The following is a 22337-nucleotide window of genomic DNA, read 5'->3' on the forward strand; positions in this document are numbered from 1 at the left end:
GCTAGTTGTTACCCTGCCTGGTGATTGACATTAAGGGGCTAAAACAAGGACTGGTCGGCTTGGAGGCAGTATACTGTGTCTGAGTGGGGTATTCACGTTAAACTATGGCATGGCATTTCAGTGGGATAGCACTGTAAAATCAACATTAATCCAGACTATTACAAGCAGCCACACACCCATTGCATGCATGCACTTCGCAATACAAGTGTAATAATCTTGAACACAACGTTAAACTCCATTTCACCTTCACCTTGAAACTTTATTTCAGTAAAGAACTGAACTGGGTCTTTAGATGTTTGAAACTACCACTGTTTTGATTTTCAGACATGAGGGTGGAAACATTCCCCAGATTACAGTGTACACCAATCATAAGATTGTTTATAAATGACAAGAGATAATCAAAGAGCATGTCTTAAACGTCAGACACTGCAACCAAGAGAGATACTTTCATTCCCAGACCTGTCAACCCCTCATCATGACAATGTGGGAGATTTGACTTCAAAATGGGGGAGATTTGCCTCAAAAGGGGGAGATTTTTAAGATAGTGAAGATAGGATAATTTCCAACTTTTATTTTTAATAATGTCACAAAGAAAACCAAATATTTTGAAACAATAAATAATCAATAAGTTTCTTATACGTACAGCTTGCTTAATTTCCGTTTGCATTTTCCTCCTCCAAAAATAAACCCAGCACAATCTACCCATATAACTTTCGTTCATAGATCATCTCAGATAAACGCAAACAGATATTGAAATTTCACAAACGGTAGCTTGACCAGTTGACGACGTGTGTGTTTGTGTTCAATCCGACCAGTTGTCAGGCTTCGTTACGATGCAGGTTTCCTGAGTATTTGGCGCGATGTTAGTTACAAAATTCGCCAAAGAAATATCAAATGCATTTATCCTGACGCAACATCAGCGCCCTTAATTTCAATAAGATATACTGTTTTTTTTTCTGTCTGCGGTAGTCTGTTGACAGTCCCATTACTTCGCTTCTTAAATTTCCTAGAAATGTTCACGTTATTCCATTCCAAGAAATGTATGCCATATTTGGAAGTACTACTATTTATGAATGAAATGAGTCTTGTTGTCGTTGTTGACCTTTCTGACCTTGACGTGTATTAATCTCATTGGTTGACTAGTACTGTTGTATGCAAATTAGATTGCAGATCTGGGACGCAAGCAAACTATTAGCCAATCAAATCGTGTAAAATAATCACATGATACATTCTCGCGAAATTTGATAAAGTTCTGTTTTGATATTTTCTGTGCAGACAAGTCACGATGTCAGTCAAAAGGAAATTTATAAGTTTCACTTTAAACTTTGACTTTGAAATCCTAGCTGTGAGGAAGCCTGATCGTGTAAGTCATTGTTATTTCGACTACTGAATCAACCAATCACGCATAGTGTTGTTTCTGAAGACGGCGCTTGCAGGACATATTTTGTTTTCATTTCCAAGAGTTCAATGAAGTAACTTTGAGGTATGTTGATGTTTTAACAAAGTTTCTGACAAATCTGATAACCAATAAAGTCATGTATAACTGGACCGGCCATATGTATCTACGTTCTTAAATTATGGAAGAATAAACACGCTAAGAACATGAAGACAACAGTTCATTTCATGAAGTGATGAATACTTGGCTGATTTTTCATTTCAAGTTCAACCCTTCAGGCACCTGTTAGGACTATCCGAGTTTTCTTAACAGTTTACATTGTTCAATCGTTCACCATATGAATTTAATTACCAGTTGATTACTGGACAAAGGCCCATCTGGGTCCCCCTGCGGGTGGCTGTGATAAGGGTCGCTAATCCGGGAGCCTACCGGACAGATGGGGACGCAAACTTCCCGTTCATTGTTTTTACTCACGGGACAATGGAGGCGAATTTTTTAAATAATGAAGAATTCTGTTTTGCGGGAGAAATAGTCCATCTTGCGGGAGACTGGGAGATTTCATCAAATTGCGGGAGTCTCCCGCAAAATGCGGGAGGGTTGACAGGTCTGCATTCCTGTGCTATGCTATGAGAGTGTAATGAAGTGTCAACCTTTGTGATGAAACTTGCTTCGTAACATTGCATACTGCTCACTTAGTATTAACATCAGCAAACAAAGCATGTTGATGAAAGTTAATGTCACGTTGAGGTGTATGAGATTCCTTCATATTAGAAACCATGTGCCAACTGCTGCACGTGGGTGATAATTTTTGAGTCATTATTGAAATGTGCTCTAGAATGAACACTGAAAATATATCCTACGTGTAGAACTTGCGAGTTCCGATATACCATCCTCAGCACTATAAACTCCATGCCATTTTGTCTTGCCTGGTGATATTCCCTGATGATGTTAAATATACAGATTGTCTTACCTGGTGATAAGCTCTGATGAGGCTTAGAAGGCACTTGATTCCGATTCTCATCATCTGTCATTTCCTCCTTGGAAGAGTTATTGCCCTTTAATCTGTCATGAGAGTTATTCCCCTTTAACACCTTTCCAGAATTCTGTTCCCTGATTTCCTCAGTGTCTAAATCCACATCAACAAAGTTATCACGTTGTGATTCACCATTCTGACTTTCAGGTTCGTCCCTATGAAGGCTAACATTACTTGATTGAGTCCCTTCCTTCTCCATACCCACAACACGGTGTCTCTCATCTCTCATTGTGTCCAAGTCTGTGGTTGAATAGGACCTCTTCATTCCACTTTCTCCCTCTGCATCTAGATACTGGGAGCCACACTTGGAGCCGGAGTCCAGATTGTCCATGCTCATGTACCGCAGGAGCATTTGATCCTGCTGGGCGGCCATCTTGTTTTCTCCTCCACGGACAGTGAACCTTGCCAGCACACTGTCTGCTGGGTTGTAAAGCTCCTCTTCAAGGGATGGTTTGTGGGCATTGTTGACGAGGAATATCCCAGAAGGAAGTTTGACAGCGGAGTCTAGAAAGGTTGACTGACCATCAACGACGTCCCCATTCGTGCTGTCCGATTCTGTGGAGTCACTCAAGTTGGACATCTCATCTACAATAGCTGTTGACAGAAAACAGGTTACTGATGAGCAAGTTCCCAGAAAGCACTATTTCTATGAACGTTGGCTGTGCTATTTTTCAGAATTCAGTAAAATACTCATAGAGAATTATATAACCCAGTCAATATTTGTGCATGTATTTCCTTCTTACTGATTGGTAACTTGTCAATGATCAAGATGAAGGGTCACATTTGTGACCAGCTCGCCTGTAAGACTGATGCCATTTTAAAACTACTTTACTACATACAATGCTATCTTGATCAATTCTCCTAGTGGACCTCTCTCACATAATCCAAAATACAAACATGTTGCTTCTTTAGCTTTTGACACAATTTTGAAAAAATCTTTCACAAGAAATGGACATTTTTCAGAGGAACCTCCATCCACTGCTAAGTGTGTATCTTTTGTTATAACACCTCAGTCTTCAATGTTTTTCTTCTAAATGTTCCAAATTCTCTCTTACTCTCCCCATAACAAATGACTGGCCAATGATCGCTCAATATTACAAATGACCAGTGTCTAAGACTAACTTCATGTATAACAAATGACTGGTCTCTAAAACTGATCACTTAACATAACCAAACACTCATCACTCAAATATAATAAATGATCGGTCCCTCACATTCATCAACATAACAAATGACCAGTCCCTACCACAAGCTTATCACGCCATAATACTTTAACTCATCGAGTTGTGTCTGACTTGCCTTGAACTCTGTCAGCAGTGTGGTCGTGGCCGTCATTCAGCAGCTTGCTGACCAGCTCTGACAGGGAGCCCAGTTTGATATGTCTCTGGATGAAGGGCACAGCAACAAAGTTGTCAAGGTAACACAGCAGTTCCCCAGCAACCGACCACACCTGTTTGGCCAGCAGCAGCTGCAGACATCGCTCCACTGGGAGGAGGTGCAGGCGGCACAGAGACTGGTCCTCCAGGAAGATGTAGATCTCTGTACCGCTCGTCACCATGTCCCGCACACCTGTCAGTCAAATAATGGAGTGAGAGTCAATGAGTGAGTGAAATAGTGGAGTGAGTCAATGAGTGAAATAGTGGCATGAGAGAATCGAGTGAGTGAGTGAAACAGTGGAATCAGAGGTGAGGTGAGATGGGGTTTAACATAGTATTCAAGATTATTGCACTCATATAGTGGGAATTACTGTTGATTTTACAGTGCTAGCCCACTGAGATACCATGCCGCAGTTTAACATGAGTACCCCACTCTGACACAGTATACACTAAGCCGACCAGTCTTTGTTTTAGCCCCTTAATGCCAAGCACTAGGCAGGGTAACAACAAGTACCATCTTTTAATGTCTTTAGGTATGACGCATCCAGGGATTGAACCCCCGACCTTCCACTCTCCGGTCAGAGCTCTATCCACCAGGCCATGGAGGTGTTTGAGTGAGTGAATGAAAATGTGGAGTGAGAGTCAACGAGTGAGTGAGTGAAATTGTGGAGTGAGAGAGTCAATGAGTGTGTGAGTGAGCCTTGAGTGATTAGCAAAGTGCATATGATTTTACACCAATTTTAGTGATATAACGTATAACAGTATAACAGATTGTACACTGGAGATTCGAACCAGGAACTTCTGCATGACAAGCCAACCACAAGGCTACTCCACCATCCTGAGGTTATTACAGCTATAATATTGCAGCATGTAGGCGATCAAGTCTGGACCAGACAAACCAGTGTTTGTTTGTTTTTTTGTTGTTTTTTTAACGCTGCATTCAGCAATATTCCAGCTATATGACCGCAGTCTGTATATAATCAAGTCTGGACCAGACAATCCAGTGATTGGTATCATGTGCATTGATCTACACAAATGGGCCAGGTGACATGTATCACCCAAGTCAGTGACCTGACCAACCGATCCCGTTAGTTGCCTCTCACGACAAGTATAGTCACATTTTACGGCAAGCATGGGTTGCTGAACCCGGATATTCACGTGCCAGACAAACCAGTGAATGATAGCATGAGCAATAATTCAACTTGGCAATTCATAACACAACATAGCACATCATAACCACTCAATTATCATTACAGTAAGCTCTTATGACAGCCATTGAGGACTGTGGGCTTCGTGTCTTGTCTGCCCTAAAATGAGTGAATTCCTATAAAATTGCTGCAAACTATCTTGCCCGATAACTGTTGGACTTACCGGCAGGCTGTTCATTCCACAGTATGATTCTGACACGTACTGGGTCAAACACATACACCCGGCGACCGGACCATGTTATTAGATATGGACTGGAAAACAAAATAACATTTGAACTGTACCTTTATCTGAAGCAAGAAACAGGAATGCTGGGACCGACTAGAGACACTCACAGCCAAGACATTGTGGACTACAGAGTGGGTACAGCCCAGTCCACAAGTGACAATATTTGTCATATCATTTCCCAGAGCTGCTGTGATACCTACTTCTACAGACTGGATGGGAGAAATTTGGCCACCCTCCTAGCAGAGTTTCTTGTGGTCAAACTAGTACCTCTGCCACAGGCCACAGAGCTGTGACGATTCTTCACATTTTACTCAGTCCATTCAACAAACTACATTTGTTTTTCAACTATTTCATATTTGAAGAGTCTAAGGAATAGGTTAGCATATGTCATGATATTATTAATTTCCATTAAGCAAATAACCTAAAACTATTTCCATTTGCTTTACAATGGCTGTGCAGTTCCATGTGCAGACACCAAAGCCCTTCAGAGAACTAGCGATACAGTCACCTTGATGTGTAAAGCTATATTGTCATGCTCTTCAATGTTCTAGGTGTAGTAGCAGATCTACATAATCATGCAAAACAATCTGTAAAACGCACTTCTACTCGACCATACTGCCATTAATTCAGAATAAAAGTGTTCATTTACAATCCAGAAAAGAGTGGTCGCGTAATATGTACATTATATTGTGACAGTGGCCTGAGATGCCGCAAGTACACAGTAAGATTTGCCTATGCAGGAAACACATATCAGCTGTACTCACCCAAGCCGGCAGAGTTTGTTGAAGCCGACGGATTGAGCGGTGTAGACTTTGCTGGGGTCGGCAAACTCCACCACAGGGTCGCTACAACACACACAGTAGTCATGTTACAGGTGCCATCAATCAATGTTTTCATCAATTCTGAATCAGTTATGGATGTTTTCATTCTTAATGGTAGGAATGTGATGAATCTGTTTGTCTTTGCGACTTGATATTTAACCAATGATGTCACAAATTTCTTTACCACCAGGTGCATTATAATGTAAGGACTCCATACATGTTTATTTGTTATTAACATATTTACTTTGAAGAAGGGCTGTTCATTCTTTAAGTTAATCTCCTGTAGAGCTAGTCCACATTTGTAGCACACAAATCCTAAGTGTTGCTGGGTAGGGTAATCTTCAATACCATCAGAGGTGTACAGTATTACCAGTATAGCAGTACACAATGATTGGAAATACTTATGAATAAGTATCACAACATGTATATTTCATATAATGCATTTTTTTATTTTGTTGGCAAAACTTATATAAGTCGAGATGAATTATTAAATTCAGAAATTAGAAACCAATTTCTGTGATCGAAAAAGCTAACATATTCGCTACCAGCTTCCTGTATATAATGTTTCTATTATGCATGCATTGTGACCATTGCCAGTGTACAGGGAAAGTCCAAATTATGGGTCTATATTTAATCAGATGAAATATAACAGATGAAAAACTTCATACAACATATTGTGGTACAAACCACAATACATGAATTATGATTGCAATAAATTGCAATATGAAAGTCGGGCCAATATCCATCAACAACTACCACAGAATTACATATTGAATAATGGAGATACTGTACTCTGAATTTACAGATTGCCGGGACTCACTGGAACTTGATGACAGGTAGCGGAGGTATTGCCAGCAGCTGTTTGAACTGATGGGTGTTGAGCACGTTGGCGTCAAAGTCCACCTGAAACAAAAATATCGGGTGAGGAGACACCAATACTTTCTACTACAGCTCTCAGGGAAGAGGAAGGGGAAGGGGGGGGGGATGGGGAGGGAGAAGGGGAAGGGGGACGGGGGAGATGAAAGGGTGAGATGGGTGGCCCAGTCGACTATGGTGCCGCAATTTGCTGTGCAGAGTTGCGTCTTTAAGACATGACAGAAACCTGAGATCATGGGTTCAAATTCTTGTTTCTAGGTTTGTCAGCACCATACCTGTGCTCGTGAGTTTCACCAAAGTGGTAAATGTCTGAACATGCATCAATTTGGACTTTTCTCCCACATGAAGCTGACACGCCATGATATAACAGCAATACTGTTCAAAGTGGCGGTTTATCACTCATATCACAGCTTAATTTTGGAGAAAATATGATGTGATGCATGTCATAGACATTTACTCCATTGGAAAAAAACACAGGCACTTTTAGGGTGCCAACAAACCAAATATCAATATTAAAACCAACTACCATAGGATTCCGACATGCAGGAGGATTGCAACTCGGCACAGTGAACTGTGACGCCTGGTGGCTTGGAAGGAACTACTGCTATTATAGTGCACTGTCCAGTGACTGACATATCTTCATACCTCCCAGACGCGAGAACCAGGCCGGGAGCAGTAGATGACAGGGTACTGTGAACTGGGCTCCAGGAAGAAACACGACCCATACTCTCCATCTCTGAAACATGCATAGCTTGATTAAACTTGCTGACAGTGCAGTAATAAAGAGAAATTTCACAACTTGGTTTGTCTACCAAGCCTGAAGATCTAAGTTAAAAAATTTGATTTATTATGAGGTTATGTTTTAAATAACACTGAAACGTCTAACAACATTTCAATTAACATACCTCAGCTTTTTTCCTATCTGAGTATACTGTTGTCTGGAAAAGAGAAAATGGTAGGATATTAACAACAGGAAAACATACAAGGGGATTTTCAATTCACTTTTAACTGTTTTGCATTCTATAAGTTGGTTCGCAAGTAAGAAAACGTACAACTTTATGGATAACAACTGGTTTATTACATATAGCAATGTTTTGATGTAGATTCTTACACTGCTATCAAGCCGTCACTATATGCAATAAACCAGAAGTTGTTATCCATTAAGTTGTACGTTTTCTTACTCAAACACTTTTGTCAGAAGCTATTCAGTAACCACTTCGTAAACCAAACCTTACTTCTGCTTCTACGAATTATGTCTGACCATGATGGTCAAACTTGGAAGTTCTAGCAGAATGGGTGACCAAACAAAGAAGAGCTCTAATCTGGTGAAGGTGTGAAGAGTGAGTGAGTGTGATTTTACGCTACTTTTAGCAATATTCCAGCAATACCACGGCGGGGTACACCAGAAATGGGCTGGTGAAGGTGTGAAGAGGTAGTTCTGGTATGAAGGTAAGATATATAGCCTGCAACTGATGGCGATGTCCTACCTGGTGGTGTTGGAGAAGTAGCTCCTGGTGAGAAGATGGGTTACAGAGCCTAAAACTGTTGACAGTGTCTTATCTTTGGTGTGGAGTAGCTCCTGACGAGAAGGTAGACGACAGAGCCATCATGGTGATAACCTACCTGTTGGTGTTAAGGAGGTTGCTCCTGGTGAGAAGGTGAGCTACAGAGCCTACAACTGATGGCGATGTCCTACCTGTTGGTGTTGAGGAGGTAGCTATAGAGCCTACAACTGATGGTGATGTCCTACCTGTTGGTGTTGAGGAGGTAGCTATAGAGCCTACAACTGATGGCGATGACCTACCTGTTGGTGTTGAGGAGGTAGCTCCTGGTCAGTGTGGACGCCAACAGCTTGTCCCCCCACCAGTCCAGTTGCACCACCGTAGTGTCCAGACGCAGGATGATTTCAGATGGCTGGAGGAACAGGGTCTTGGCCTGATGGCAAACATCACATCAGCTATGGTTAATTGAATCTGGACCAGATAAGCCAGTGATGATATTATGAGTAACAATCACAGCTGTCAGGGCACGATGACATGCAATGAACCAAGTGACTGAGTCTGACAACCCAATCGATAAATCCACAAATTCTCACCTGGACTCCCCATAGGGGAAGTAGCTGTGCCATACAGGTTCCTCATGCAGACAGTTAGGAAAATATGTGATACTTCTTATGTCAATAACAATTGAATACAACTGTCTTTAATCCTAAATGTGTTATCAAGGTGAAGATCCTGCATATTTGAACTCATATTTTATTATAAATAGCAAACAATATGAACCATAAAAAAGATTGTATAATGCGTACATCTAGCAAAATCTTTTAGGGTAAAATAACATTTATACTTATCCTGACTCATACTAATTGCATATCTCCAAAAAGGTAGTGGAAACTCCTGTCCTGTATTCCCAGGAACAGAGCCGCACTGGAACAATGTGGCCAAGCCAGAGTCACTCTCTCATTTCGCTTACTCATACGGTCGAAATATGTATACTGATTACGAAATAACACCAACTTTCCTCCTCTGAAGCCGGAGAATTTCTTGTCCTTAGCCTTCTATATTCCAATGAAATGGCTCTAAAAGTCGGTCCTTTGTATGAACTGTTTGAACATAGAGTTCATGGCTTGGACCGATTTAATTGACATCTGGTCCTTGGAATCCTGTACGACTTCTTTACTGAAGCCACGGATCTGACCGTTGAAGGTAGTAGGGGAATCCCAATGAGGGGTGACGGTGAGAAGTGTGAGACACGTCATTAGAGACGGGAGTAGATGCAGTAGATGGCGAAAGTGGTTTGCTTAGTGTGTGTTGATGCTGCATAGTAAGGATCACTTGCTGTGTATCATTAGCTATGAAGTCATTGGAAGGAGGAGGTATAGTATCTTGTTGATAAAAAGCAGGTTGTGTGAACATGGGAGGCTGTGCCTGTGTAAGTGCTGAGGCCTGCGTGACTGCTGAGGCCTGCGTGACTGCTGTGGGTTGCGTGAACAGCAGGGGTTGAGAGAAGGTCTGAGGCTGCAGGAATTGACAGTACCTAATCGAAAATAACCAAAATCAAACGCTCCCAAAAATCATGCAGGCTCGTAGAAGCCAGGTTACTGATTCATACCCACCGATTTGAGAGTCCATGCTCCCCAGTTTTACCATGTAATTCAGAGCATGATAATAACGATTGTGTCAAGATTATGACCTTTACTTACAACGAGAATCATTCTAAGTAAGCTGTAATATAATTCTATGCGCGCTTACAAAACCCACGAAATCTCTTGATTTTCTCCTGCTCTCACAAGTACGGAGGTGGGGACCCACTACAGATTGGTGTCTTAGAAGAATTAAGAAGGCATTCCCATGGTGTTAATTGAACAGATCATGATCTGAGTCACCCATACGACGGATTCGGGTGAGATGCACGGGAGTTTCCACTACCTTTTCGGAATTAGAAGAGATAAGCAATTAATATACTTCGGGATAAGTTTAAAAGAATTTTTTTACCCCAAATATACCTTGTTTTGCTCCATACAAAAAAAAATATGCTGGATATGCAATAATAATGAATAAGACTTTGTTCTATCGTAGTACAAGTATACTTTGTCTATTCTGTAGTGTATTACCAAATGTCATCCCAGGTAGTGGAGGGTATTATGTTGTTTTGTATGATGAAACCACTAACCTTTGATGAAGGTATGTAGCACACAGTGATCTTGCCGACATTGTCGCCCACAAATAACTTGGAGTTGTGTCCTCCCCACTGAAGGCAGGTGACGGTACACCCAACATGGTCTGACGTTAGCCGAACTCGTTCCGGCTTCTGTCGCTTCTCTATGTTCATCTCCATGACAACCACCTGCCCCGACCTGCATGACAGTGCAGCATGGGTCACTTCTGTCTTGTAATACTCAGGGAAAGTATTTATTCTCATCATACCAGTATATAAAATCTTTTTCCACTACTCAGGTAGGCAAAGATACTTTTGTATGAACTGGGAGATTAGGAACTACACATATGTTAATTACAGTCAGTATTGATGAAAAGACAAGGCTATGTTACAACTTAAAGTATAAAAACAGTTACAGCAATTCTTGGTGCTCTGAGTAGGGGCCCATTGCAAGTGATCTGTAGCACCACAGCTGTGCTGTGAAGGATCTGCTAGTGATGTGGAGGATCTGCTAGTGATGTGGGGGATCTGCTAGTGATGTGGAGGATCTGCTAGTCATGTGAAGGATCTGTTAGTCATGTGGAGGATCTGCTAGTCATGTGAAGGATCTGCTAGTGATGTGGAGGATCTGCTAGTCATGTGGGGGATCTGCTAGTCATGTGAAGGATCTGTTAGTCATGTGGAGGATCTGCTAGTCATGTGGGGGATCTGCTAGTCATGTGGAGGATCTGTTAGTCATGTGGAGGATCTGCTAGTCATGTGGAGGATCTGCTAGTCATGTGGGGGATCTGCTAGTCATGTGAAGGATCTGTTAGTCATGTGGAGGATCTGCTAGTCATGTGAAGGATCTGCTAGTCATGTGAAGGATCTGTTAGTCATGTGGAGGATCTGCTAGTCATGTGGGGGATCTGCTAGTCATGTGGAGGATCTGTTAGTCATGTGGAGGATCTGCTAGTCATGTGGAGGATCTGCTAGTCATGTGAAGGATCTGTTAGTCATGTGGAGGATCTGCTAGTCATGTGAAGGATCTGCTAGTCATGTGAAGGATCTGTTAGTCATGTGGAGGATCTGCTAGTCATGTGAAGGATCTGTTAGTCATGTGGAGGATCTGCTAGTCATGTGGAGGATCTGTTAGTCATGTGGACGATCTGCTAGTCATGTGGAGTATCTGCTAGTCATTTGAAGGTTTTGCTAGTCATGTGGAGGATCTGCTAGTCATGTGAAGGATCTGTTAGTCATGTGGAGGATCTGCTAGTCATGTGGAGGATCTGCTAGTCATGTGAAGGATCTGTTAGTCATGTGGAGGATCTGCTAGTCATATGGAGGATCTGTTAGTCATGTGGAGGATCTGCTAGTTATGTGGAGGATCTTCTAGTCATGTGGAGGATCTGCTAGTCATGTGGAGTATCTGCTAGTCATTTGAAAGATTTGCTAGTCATGTGGAGGATCTGCTAGTCATGTGAAGGATCTGTTAGTCATGTGGAGGATCTGCTAGTCATGTGGACGATCTGCTAGTCATGTGAAGGATCTGTTAGTCATGTGGAGGATCTGCTAGTCATGTGGAGGATCTGCTAGTCATGTGGAGTATCTGCTAGTCATGTGAAGGATTTGCTAGTCATGTGGAGGATCTGCTAGTCATGTGGAGGATCTGCTAGTTATGTGGAGGATCTGCTAGTCATGTGGGGGATCTGCTAGTCATGTGGAGTATCTGCTAGTCATTTGAAGGATTTGCTAGTCATGTGGAGGATCTGCTAGTCATGTGAAGGATCTGTTAGTCATGTGGAGGATCTGCTAGTCATGTGGAGGATCTGCTAGTCATGTGAAGGATCTGTTAGTCATGTGGAGGATCTGCTAGTCATGTGGAGGATCTGCTAGTCATGTGGAGTATCTGCTAATCATTTGAAGGATTTGCTAGTCATGTGGAGGATCTGCTAGTCATGTGGAGGATCTGCTAGTCATGTGAAGAATCTGCTAGTCATTTGAAGTATCTGCTAGTCAGTGGAGGATCTGCTAGTCATGTGAAGGATCTGCTAGTCATGTGAAGGATCTGCTAGTCATGTGGAGGATCTGCTAGTCATGTGGGGGATCTGCTAGTCATGTGGAGGATCTGTTAGTCATGTGGAGGATCTGCTAGTCATGTGGAGGATCTGCTAGTCATGTGAAGGATCTGTTAGTCATGTGGAGGATCTGCTAGTCATGTGGGGGATCTGCTAGTCATGTGGAGGATCTGTTAGTCATGTGGAGGATCTGCTAGTCATGTGGAGGATCTGCTAGTCATGTGAAGGATCTGTTAGTCATGTGGAGGATCTGCTAGTCATGTGAAGGATCTGCTAGTCATGTGAAGGATCTGCTAGTCATGTGGAGGATCTGCTAGTCATGTGGGGGATCTGCTAGTCATGTGGAGGATCTGTTAGTCATGTGGAGGATCTGCTAGTCATGTGGAGGATCTGCTAGTCATGTGAAGGATCTGTTAGTCATGTGGAGGATCTGCTAGTCATGTGAAGGATCTGCTAGTCATGTGAAGGATCTGTTAGTCATGTGGAGGATCTGCTAGTCATGTGGAGGATCTGTTAGTCATGTGGAGGATCTGCTAGTCATGTGGACGATCTGCTAGTCATGTGGAGTATCTGCTAGTCATTTGAAGGTTTTGCTAGTCATGTGGAGGATCTGCTAGTCATGTGAAGGATCTGTTAGTCATGTGGAGGATCTGCTAGTCATGTGGAGGATCTGCTAGTCATGTGAAGGATCTGTTAGTCATGTGGAGGATCTGCTAGTCATATGGAGGATCTGTTAGTCATGTGGAGGATCTGCTAGTTATGTGGAGGATCTTCTAGTCATGTGGAGGATCTGCTAGTCATGTGGAGTATCTGCTAGTCATTTGAAAGATTTGCTAGTCATGTGGAGGATCTGCTAGTCATGTGAAGGATCTGTTAGTCATGTGGAGGATCTGCTAGTCATGTGGAGGATCTGCTAGTCATGTGAAGGATCTGTTAGTCATGTGGAGGATCTGCTAGTCATGTGGAGGATCTGCTAGTCATGTGGAGTATCTGCTAGTCATGTGAAGGATTTGCTAGTCATGTGGAGGATCTGCTAGTCATGTGGAGGATCTGCTAGTTATGTGGAGGATCTGCTAGTCATGTGGGGGATCTGCTAGTCATGTGGAGTATCTGCTAGTCATTTGAAGGATTTGCTAGTCATGTGGAGGATCTGCTAGTCATGTGAAGGATCTGTTAGTCATGTGGAGGATCTGCTAGTCATGTGGAGGATCTGCTAGTCATGTGAAGGATCTGTTAGTCATGTGGAGGATCTGCTAGTCATGTGGAGGATCTGCTAGTCATGTGGAGTATCTGCTAATCATTTGAAGGATTTGCTAGTCATGTGGAGGATCTGCTAGTCATGTGGAGGATCTGCTAGTCATGTGAAGAATCTGCTAGTCATTTGAAGTATCTGCTAGTCAGTGGAGGATCTGCTAGTCATGTGAAGGATCTGCTAGTCATGTGAAGGATCTGCTAGTCATGTGGAGGATCTGCTAGTCATGTGGAGTATCTGCTAGTCATTTGAAGGATCCGCTAGTCATGTGGAGGATCTGCTAGTCATGTGGAGGATTTGCTAGTCATGTGGAGTATCTGCTAATCATTTGAAGGATCTGCTAGTCAGTGGAGGATCTGCTAGTCATGTGAAGGATCTGCTAGTCATGTGGAGGATCTGCTAGTCATGTGGAGGATCTGCTAGTCATAGGTTGATATCCAAAATTTACCATGATTATTTCCCCACATTAAACTGCCAAGCCATAACATGACTGAACTATGCATTCTTCCATGAACTTGCAAGACACTTGACTCAGATTGGTCAAACCACTATATATCAAGTAGGGCTGGGACGAGTCCAAATATGTTACCCCGGGTACCGACCTTCCTATTACCCGACCCTCCCCGGGTACCCACTGTAGGTCTCAAGAGATAGGTACAAAACGTCCAATTGGGAATAATTTGACCGAAGCCCTGGACAAAATGTATTTAGATAACGTATAAAACAATCCAGTCATTCATACACTGAAGTTGAATGAAGTTTTATGTTTATTCAAACATAAAGGTCAGAAGGAATGGGTGCATAGTCAGAAAGAAATGCGAACATTAGTGACTTGTAGTGTAACCATAGAGTTCAGGATACTTTTTGCCCTTTAACAATATATGACATGACTAACCACAGGTCCAGGTAGTCCAGTGGGTACCCAGGTCCTTCTCAGTACCCATCCGACCCGAGTACCCAAGTTACCCGTCCCAGCCCTAATGTTAAGGTGTTAAATTTCACATTTTAAACTTCATGCTGGAATTCAAACAAATCTCTAGATAACAGACCTCTACTTTGAACATACAGTATGTTTATCCCTAACTAACCCATCTATCTCTCTCTGTAATGAGCACATATACAAGAGGGACTTACACCACTTTCAGCAACATTCCAGTAATAACGTCATTGGGGACACTATGGGCCTTATATATAATGTACCTTGTGCGGAACCTTTGGTATTGGAAGCAAATGCTATAACAGTTTCCAACTTTAGCCACAAGTCCGAAAAAGTCTAGTAAAAATATTTGCGGTCTAGAAAGCTGAGTTAATAATAGTCCATACAGTAACACTAAATATAACTGAAACTGATCCAATCTTGGTCAAGTAGACTCAAACGTTTACGGCAAAGACTGTGACCGGTATGACCACTAGGCTACCCCACCACCCCATCCACACAAGGCATGACACTCACCCGCTTGCATAGGCCACAAAGTTGTCATTGGGGCTGAGGGCTGTGAGTGACAGGGGGCTGGACTCCTGCAGAAGACAATATACAATAGTGATACACACACTTCCCGTTCTCGGACTAACCATTCTTCTTCTTCTCTTGCAGTTGGAAGTATTTGTTCTTGAATAGCAGCACCATAACTGCAGTGAAACCACATCCACACAGTGCTCCTTCAGACTCACATTACACTGCAATTGAGTGTGTTGTTTAATGCTGCACTCAGCAATGTTCCAGCTATATGATGGTGGCCTGTAAATAATTGAATCTGGACAAGACGACCATCCCAGTGATTGATATTAGGAACGATTCAAGCCGTCAGGATTCGATGACACACAATCAACCAAGTCAGAGATCCTGACCACATGATCCAACAAGTCTCCTCTTACGACCAGCACAGGCCGCCAGGGATCTATTCTATCCCAGAATCCCTTGGTGCTGCAAATGAGTGACTCTACCATACTTCGATTATTGTTTCATAATTTACAGCGATATTAAGGTTAGACATAGTAGACACTGGTTCTTACCACATCGCCATAGACCACCTGTAGATGTTTGAGTGTGTCTCGTGCGAAGATGTAAACGCCGCCAGTGTTGCTGCCCAGAGCAATGTACTTCTTGGACACTGATACACATGTATACTAAAGAAAGAAGGAAAGCGGACCAAATGAGTAATAACGATGTATGTTAGGTTTAAAAAAATATAAGAATTGGTTCTCAGGCTATAACTTTTGAAAAAATAGAGCGGGTGGGCAGTTTTTGTTGTTGTTTTTTTTGGCTTGTTCAAACTAGTATGTAACCAAATAAACAGTTGTGTACCATCAACCTGGGAAAGGGCCTCCCTACATAAACAAGCATACAAACTCCTATTTCTGCTATGACCTTAACACGAGATGTGCAGTAAAGCAGTGCACATGTAAGGGGAAGTAACTGAGTGCAATATTGGATTGCATTGTGTTTAAGTATTAGGATTATTGGGTTTTTTTAAATGTTAATAAAACCAAAATGTACGGCAGACTATGATGATGCAGGCGGTGCCTGAGAACCAAGACTATTATTTTTTTAGCCTTAATCATCTATCATCCAGCATATAATATCTCCATTCTGTCATGACAAATGCCCTGGATCTATGCACCACCACAGCTTTGTTGTGAGTCAGGTTTCAATAACATGGCACCAAAATAATACACTGTTGATACATTTTGCTATCATCATAAAAACAAACGGCTTTATCCTCAGTAGTTGGCTAGCCATGTTGTCCACTGGCTCAAATACAAGTGGGAACATTAAGAGGCATAAGGACTTCACTCCCCTTGTCTTGTTAAGAATCAACTTCAATATTTTTTGATGTTATTGAGGTATAAATATAACAGTGTGCACACTGTGTAAATACTTTCAGTTGTTGAAGTCAATTCATATGAATAAATGAGTATGGTTTTACGCCGCTTTTAGCAATATTCCAGCAACACCACAGCAGGGATACCAAAAATGGGCTTCACACATTGTACCCATGTCAGGAGTTGAACCTGGATCTTTGGAGTGACGAGCGAACGCTTTAACCACTAGGCTACCCAACCGCCATCAATTCATATGAATAAATATGTCCCAATAATAACTGCTCATAAATGATTAACACAAATGTAACTGTTGACAATACAAAACTAGTGACATCTTTCAGCACAATAATGTAACACAAGTCCCTCCATCCTCTCATCAGCCAGTTAGGAAACAACAGGCCATTAGCAGGTGGGTCTAATGTATTGTTTGGTTTATGAAAACAAACATGAAAATGCCACCGAATCACCTGCAATATATTTATATGCTCGAGAAACGACTTTCCCTGCAAAAAGTTCAATCTGGATATTCTCCATAAAATATTGAAGGTTCACACGTAAATAAATTTAGAAGTCTTGAAAAGTCCTCATTCCTGAAATTTGTGCAATATGGTCAGTAATCCACAAGAAAGGGTATTTTCACAATGTAATTTGACATGCATATCGGGCATGTATGTTGTGATGCATTAATGTTTGAATCCTTGTATAGGCACACGAATCATGATTAGGACTGCACAGTATTATCAGTTTTCCGGCATACTGAGATACGTTTTTCAAATGATACCTATTTCAATATTTCAATATTTTCTTCTGTGTACAGGTATATTGGGTTATGAAAAGAAAACAATTTTCGTTAATATTTGTACCATTGATCCTAAAATCTACACAGAAATTCATTCACAAATGATATTTCCCTTAAAAAATAATAATTGAAAAAATGGCAGAAACACAAAAGTATTATTTCTCTCACGTTGTTATCTCCCCTGTATCCATGACTACAAAATGGTGGTGACAGACCATGCTGACTATGACACTGTTGCACTATGATCTGCATGTACAATTAGTGTCAATCCTGTCAAACACCTTAGCTCCCAATATATCGCAATACATACTGCAATACATATGCCAGTATCGCAATACATACAATAGCTACGCGATAAATTGCAAAGAACAATGAAGAATGAAGCGTGGTTTATTTCACAATAAAACATTGTTCTATCATGCTGTCATTTCTGGAGATTCAAACTCGTAAATTTGATGATGTCGTAAATTGGATGACATTATTTTTGAGAGGGAAGTGTCCAGTGAGTTGTTCCCCATAGATGTAGGTGGGTAATGTAGATTAACGCAATGCCTGAACGATCGGATTCAAATGTGGGAGAGATATGACAATCTGTATTGTGAAAAGGGACAGATAATCAACATGAAAAATGTGAGAATATCCGGGAAATACCAAACATAACCCCCATGTTCATAAAATAGACTTGTCTCTTATTGCCGAGGTCGGATTGTATGCAGGGAGTCTTCATTATTTAAATATTGGTAAATATTTTGTGAAAGCTTGTACATATTATTAACTTCCTTGCAAAGGCTGTACAAAATGTTGATATCTCATATATAAGAAATAAATGACTCGCCTCTGATCAGAATTACAATACAGTAAAACCTATTTCAACAGAAGGTCAGATCTGGTTAATCACACTTCCAATAACAGATTAAGGCCAAACCCGCAGTCTTGCTGAACGTTGCAGAGGAGCTTCAAGGGCACCAAGGGGGGACAACTCTGTGAGGACATGTGACCAACCACCAGAGGCCATACTTCTGCTGCCAACTCTCTCAGCTCAAACTGTAATTGAAGTATAGAAACACATTCAAACTGTCTGACAAAACTTATAAAATGTAAATCCTTCAATGTAATAAGCGCCCCGCTCTTATAAGCGCCCATGGCAATATTTGCTAATATATTGGCTAGTGAAAAATCCCAATTTGCACCCCTTCTGAATGATCAATGTACACAAGACTTATTTATTTGTGTATAATACACACATGTGTGTTATATGCACCCTTTATTATGGGAAATTAAATTCTCGAAAATATATCTATCGTTTATAATACACTCAGATTCTTCCTTTGTATCATTTCAGGCTGTCATCATAAATCATGAAATTTACAATCTTTCAAATCTTATTTTTTCTCACCAAAATTACCGTATTCGACGTAATAAGCACCCAGGGCGCTCTCAAAATTAGAATATTATTTTGGTGAAAAAAAAGTTGAGTTGAAAGATAAATTTCGTGGTTTATACTGACAGCCTGAAATGTTTATGTACGACAGATATATTTTTCCCGAATTTAATTTCCCATAATTAAGTGTGCATATAACGAGTGCGTATTATACGCGAATAAATAAGTCTTGTGTACATTAATCAATCGGAAGGGGTGCTAATTGGGATTGTTTACTAGCCAATATATTAGCAAATATCGCCGTGGGCGTTTATTAGAGTGGGGCGCTTATTACGTCGAATACGGTATATTCTAATAAGAGCCCCCTATTTCTAATTTTGAGAGCGCCCTGGGCGCTTATTACATCGAATACGGTATGTTAAGATGAAGGAGCATACTGTCGTCTTAATCTAAGAATGATCTGGGACATATTTGTAGGAATGATGACAACTGACAGAACAAGTAACATTACTGACATTCATACATTATTCTTCAAAGATGATGATATTATTTATTCTGTACTGGTGTGTTGGTAATAAACTATATTTTGATTTGATTTGGCTGCTAGTGTTTCCTTGTCAACACAAACACAATATGTCTAAGATGCAAGTTATCTGTCGATGCCAGTCAAAAAAGAATAATGACTTGTCATTCACCCTTGTCGATGTAAAACATCTGACGTGTAGCTAAAGGTTGGTGATCTTGGGGGTGTTTGTGGATGCTTCTCTAAATTCACAGCGCAAATCAGTTATCGTTCCTAAATTACCAAATATATTTTGCAGTGCATTTACAATCGCAAGCATCATTCAGACAAATTCGTTGTCAAACTTACGTGAATGTACTGGATACCGTCATTTTTGATTTGGGGAACAGGAACTGTATCAACAACTTCAGATTAAAAGAAGTCACATGGCCAGTCATGTGACGTTTATTTTCACCTTTCTCACGAGAACGATGAAAGGGAGGCAATGCATTTAAAGCGTCCATAAAATACCCCTCTGTAAGGCATTTACGCAGAAATGAACGACATGGCGTAAAGAAATTGTCCGTTTGGCTCCAAATGAGAATGATGAAATGCAGAATAAATCAAAATAGGGAATAGTCTATCAAATGTGTATCGGTACACGGCAATGAATACCCTGTACCCAAACATATTTGCTGTTTGTTATTTTGTATTATATTTGTATGTATTATCCAATAGGCAGAGGGCTCTGGTAGAACGCATTACGTCTCTTAACTCATAATAATAATGATAATAAGTGCATCTATAATCCGCCAGATTCCATTCACCAAGTGGATGCTCATAGCGCTACGCTAGCTATTATTACCCCGGTCAATGGATCAGTGAGCACTCGATTTTCATTCTCAGCTCCCTGGGGAGTATACAACCCAAGCTGCCTGTGAGGCTAAACCAAACGTCTGCGTGGCAATGATCGATAAAATATGACATGTGTTAATACTGAAAGCCGTTGAAATAACACGACACCAGCATTTTGTATAATGTGCAATCCAATTTGCATGAAGTTGAGAATCTCAAGGAATCGTCACAAACATCCCTTACTGTTGGGTCCTCTTTGCGATCTTAGTTGAGTTTTGCCCATAAACAGTAACCAAACAGTTAATGAACACGAACACATAAGTAATGTCAACGTGCATTTACACATAAGATTAATATGATAACACATGCTTCAAATAGTGATACTGAATGGAGATAACGACAAGCTTACCGTATTCGACGTAATAAGCGCCCCGCTCTAATAAGCGCCCACGGCGATATTTGCTAATATATTGGCTACTGAACAATCCATAGCACCCCTTCCGATTGATCAATGTACACAAGACTTATTTATTCGCGTATAATACGGTCTCGTGTGTTATATGCACCCTTAATTATGAGCCATTAAATTCTTGAAAAATATATCTGTCGTACATAAACATTACAGGGAGACAGCATAAACCACGAAATTTATCTTTCAACTCTGGTTTTTTTCACCAAAATAATATTCTAACAAGAGCCCCCTATTTCAAATTTTGAGAGAGTCCCGGGCGCTTATTACGTCGAATACGGTATATAGTGAATGACATTTTCCATGAACATGTTTTTGGATAGTTGTTGATTTTCGCTAAATGGAAACTAAAACATTCTCATGAGTTTATGAGTGAATATGTTATTATAAGCCGCTTTTGATTATTGTTAAATATGTTTTCGATTAAGTCTGGAAATAACCAATATTAACATGTAGTACACCATCTGATCAACAAGCTGTATTCTTCCCCGTTATCAGCATTTATATAGAATACACATACACAGAGCATGGATATTGGTAGCTGTTATATGTGGAACGGGGATTATCTTGGAGAAGTTCCCATGGTGGACCATTCGCATCATTCCGGGGCAAGGGATCGAGTTAACTGACCATAAAAGTCCAGTTTCCACTTTTAAAGTCAGTTAACTCCCTTACCTCGGGAAGATGGACAATTTGGGAATAAAGCGTTCACAATTAGATTTAGTGTTCGAATGTCCATCTTATAATACTAAAATTTATAGATATTGTATACTTCAAATACAATATGATGTAAAACTAAGCATGAACTTCCCAAAAAGTATATATTTTAATCTGATCATGTCTTACCTGTAATTGGGAAACAAATTATTGTCGGTTTCTGGAAATGAACAGGTAAATCACTTGTGAGTAACAGAAAGTGTTCGTAATTTAATCTCAAAATTATTATATTGATTCAGAGAGGATAACACATAAACAATCTTGTATATTTTTTTTATATATTATAAGATGATATAGTTTTCTTTGGCAAACTTTCTGTTTCTATTACTTCCTAAAACAAAATGTTTTAGATTCTATATCGTTATTTGGAAATATTGGAGTCATCAAGAATGCTGATTTTCTAAATTTGACACTTTGAATGAAAATAGACAAGCGACGTGTGTGTAAACTTTGAGATGATAATTGTAGCTTGTTAATAGATCTAGTTTATTTATTAAATAATTTATTTTTCAACTACATTAAAAACACACACGGTAGATCTAATCCTAGGCCCATAATGCTAAGAGTTTGATATCATAGTTAGTAATCAAAATACCGTCTGATTGTTAACCGTCCTCTAACATATACCACCCCCACCCACCCCAATTATAGTTAGGAAGATATTTGACAGAGGAACGTCATTCCCGTGTATGACCCAAGGCCTATTTCAGGATACCATTGCGAAACAATCTAACTGCTTCCTCAAAACTATTGTTACTTGAACAAATAAAAGCCGACTTCACTTCCCCAAGAAATGATTGTGTAAGTACCTAGTACCAAAGTGATAATATATAACATTGTGAAACAAACAATAATAATAAACAAAAATATCGTCACGTACTGTCAGTTA

The 22337-nt window shown here is 40.6% G+C and overlaps 1 protein-coding gene across 2 annotated transcripts in view; it reads right to left on the bottom strand.

Moving 5' to 3' along the window:
• Window positions 1-19859, bottom strand: part of LOC124113278 — a 40873-nt gene extending 21014 nt beyond the window's left edge. For both annotated transcript variants that reach the window (XR_007218298.1, XM_046473576.2), the window contains exons 1-13: window positions 19777-19859; window positions 18450-18568; window positions 15916-16029; window positions 15356-15420; window positions 10609-10792; window positions 8741-8871; window positions 7842-7874; window positions 7582-7672; window positions 6881-6963; window positions 6004-6084; window positions 5177-5265; window positions 3729-3998; window positions 2367-3023 (exon numbers count right to left, since the gene is read on the bottom strand). Coding sequence is in view for 1 of the 2 variants with exons in the window: in XM_046473576.2 (XP_046329532.2) it covers window positions 2367-3023; window positions 3729-3998; window positions 5177-5265; window positions 6004-6084; window positions 6881-6963; window positions 7582-7672; window positions 7842-7874; window positions 8741-8871; window positions 10609-10792; window positions 15356-15420; window positions 15916-16029; window positions 18450-18539 (1888 nt within the window). In the remaining variant the exon portion in view is untranslated. The remainder of the gene's footprint in view (window positions 1-2366; window positions 3024-3728; window positions 3999-5176; window positions 5266-6003; window positions 6085-6880; window positions 6964-7581; window positions 7673-7841; window positions 7875-8740; window positions 8872-10608; window positions 10793-15355; window positions 15421-15915; window positions 16030-18449; window positions 18569-19776) is intronic.
• Between the last annotated feature and the right edge of the window lie 2478 nt (window positions 19860-22337).

Source organism: Haliotis rufescens, unplaced genomic scaffold, assembly GCF_023055435.1.
Source record: "Haliotis rufescens isolate VD_foot unplaced genomic scaffold, xgHalRufe1.0.p SCAF_5, whole genome shotgun sequence".
In the NCBI taxonomy this organism is placed as follows: domain Eukaryota; kingdom Metazoa; phylum Mollusca; class Gastropoda; order Lepetellida; family Haliotidae; genus Haliotis; species Haliotis rufescens.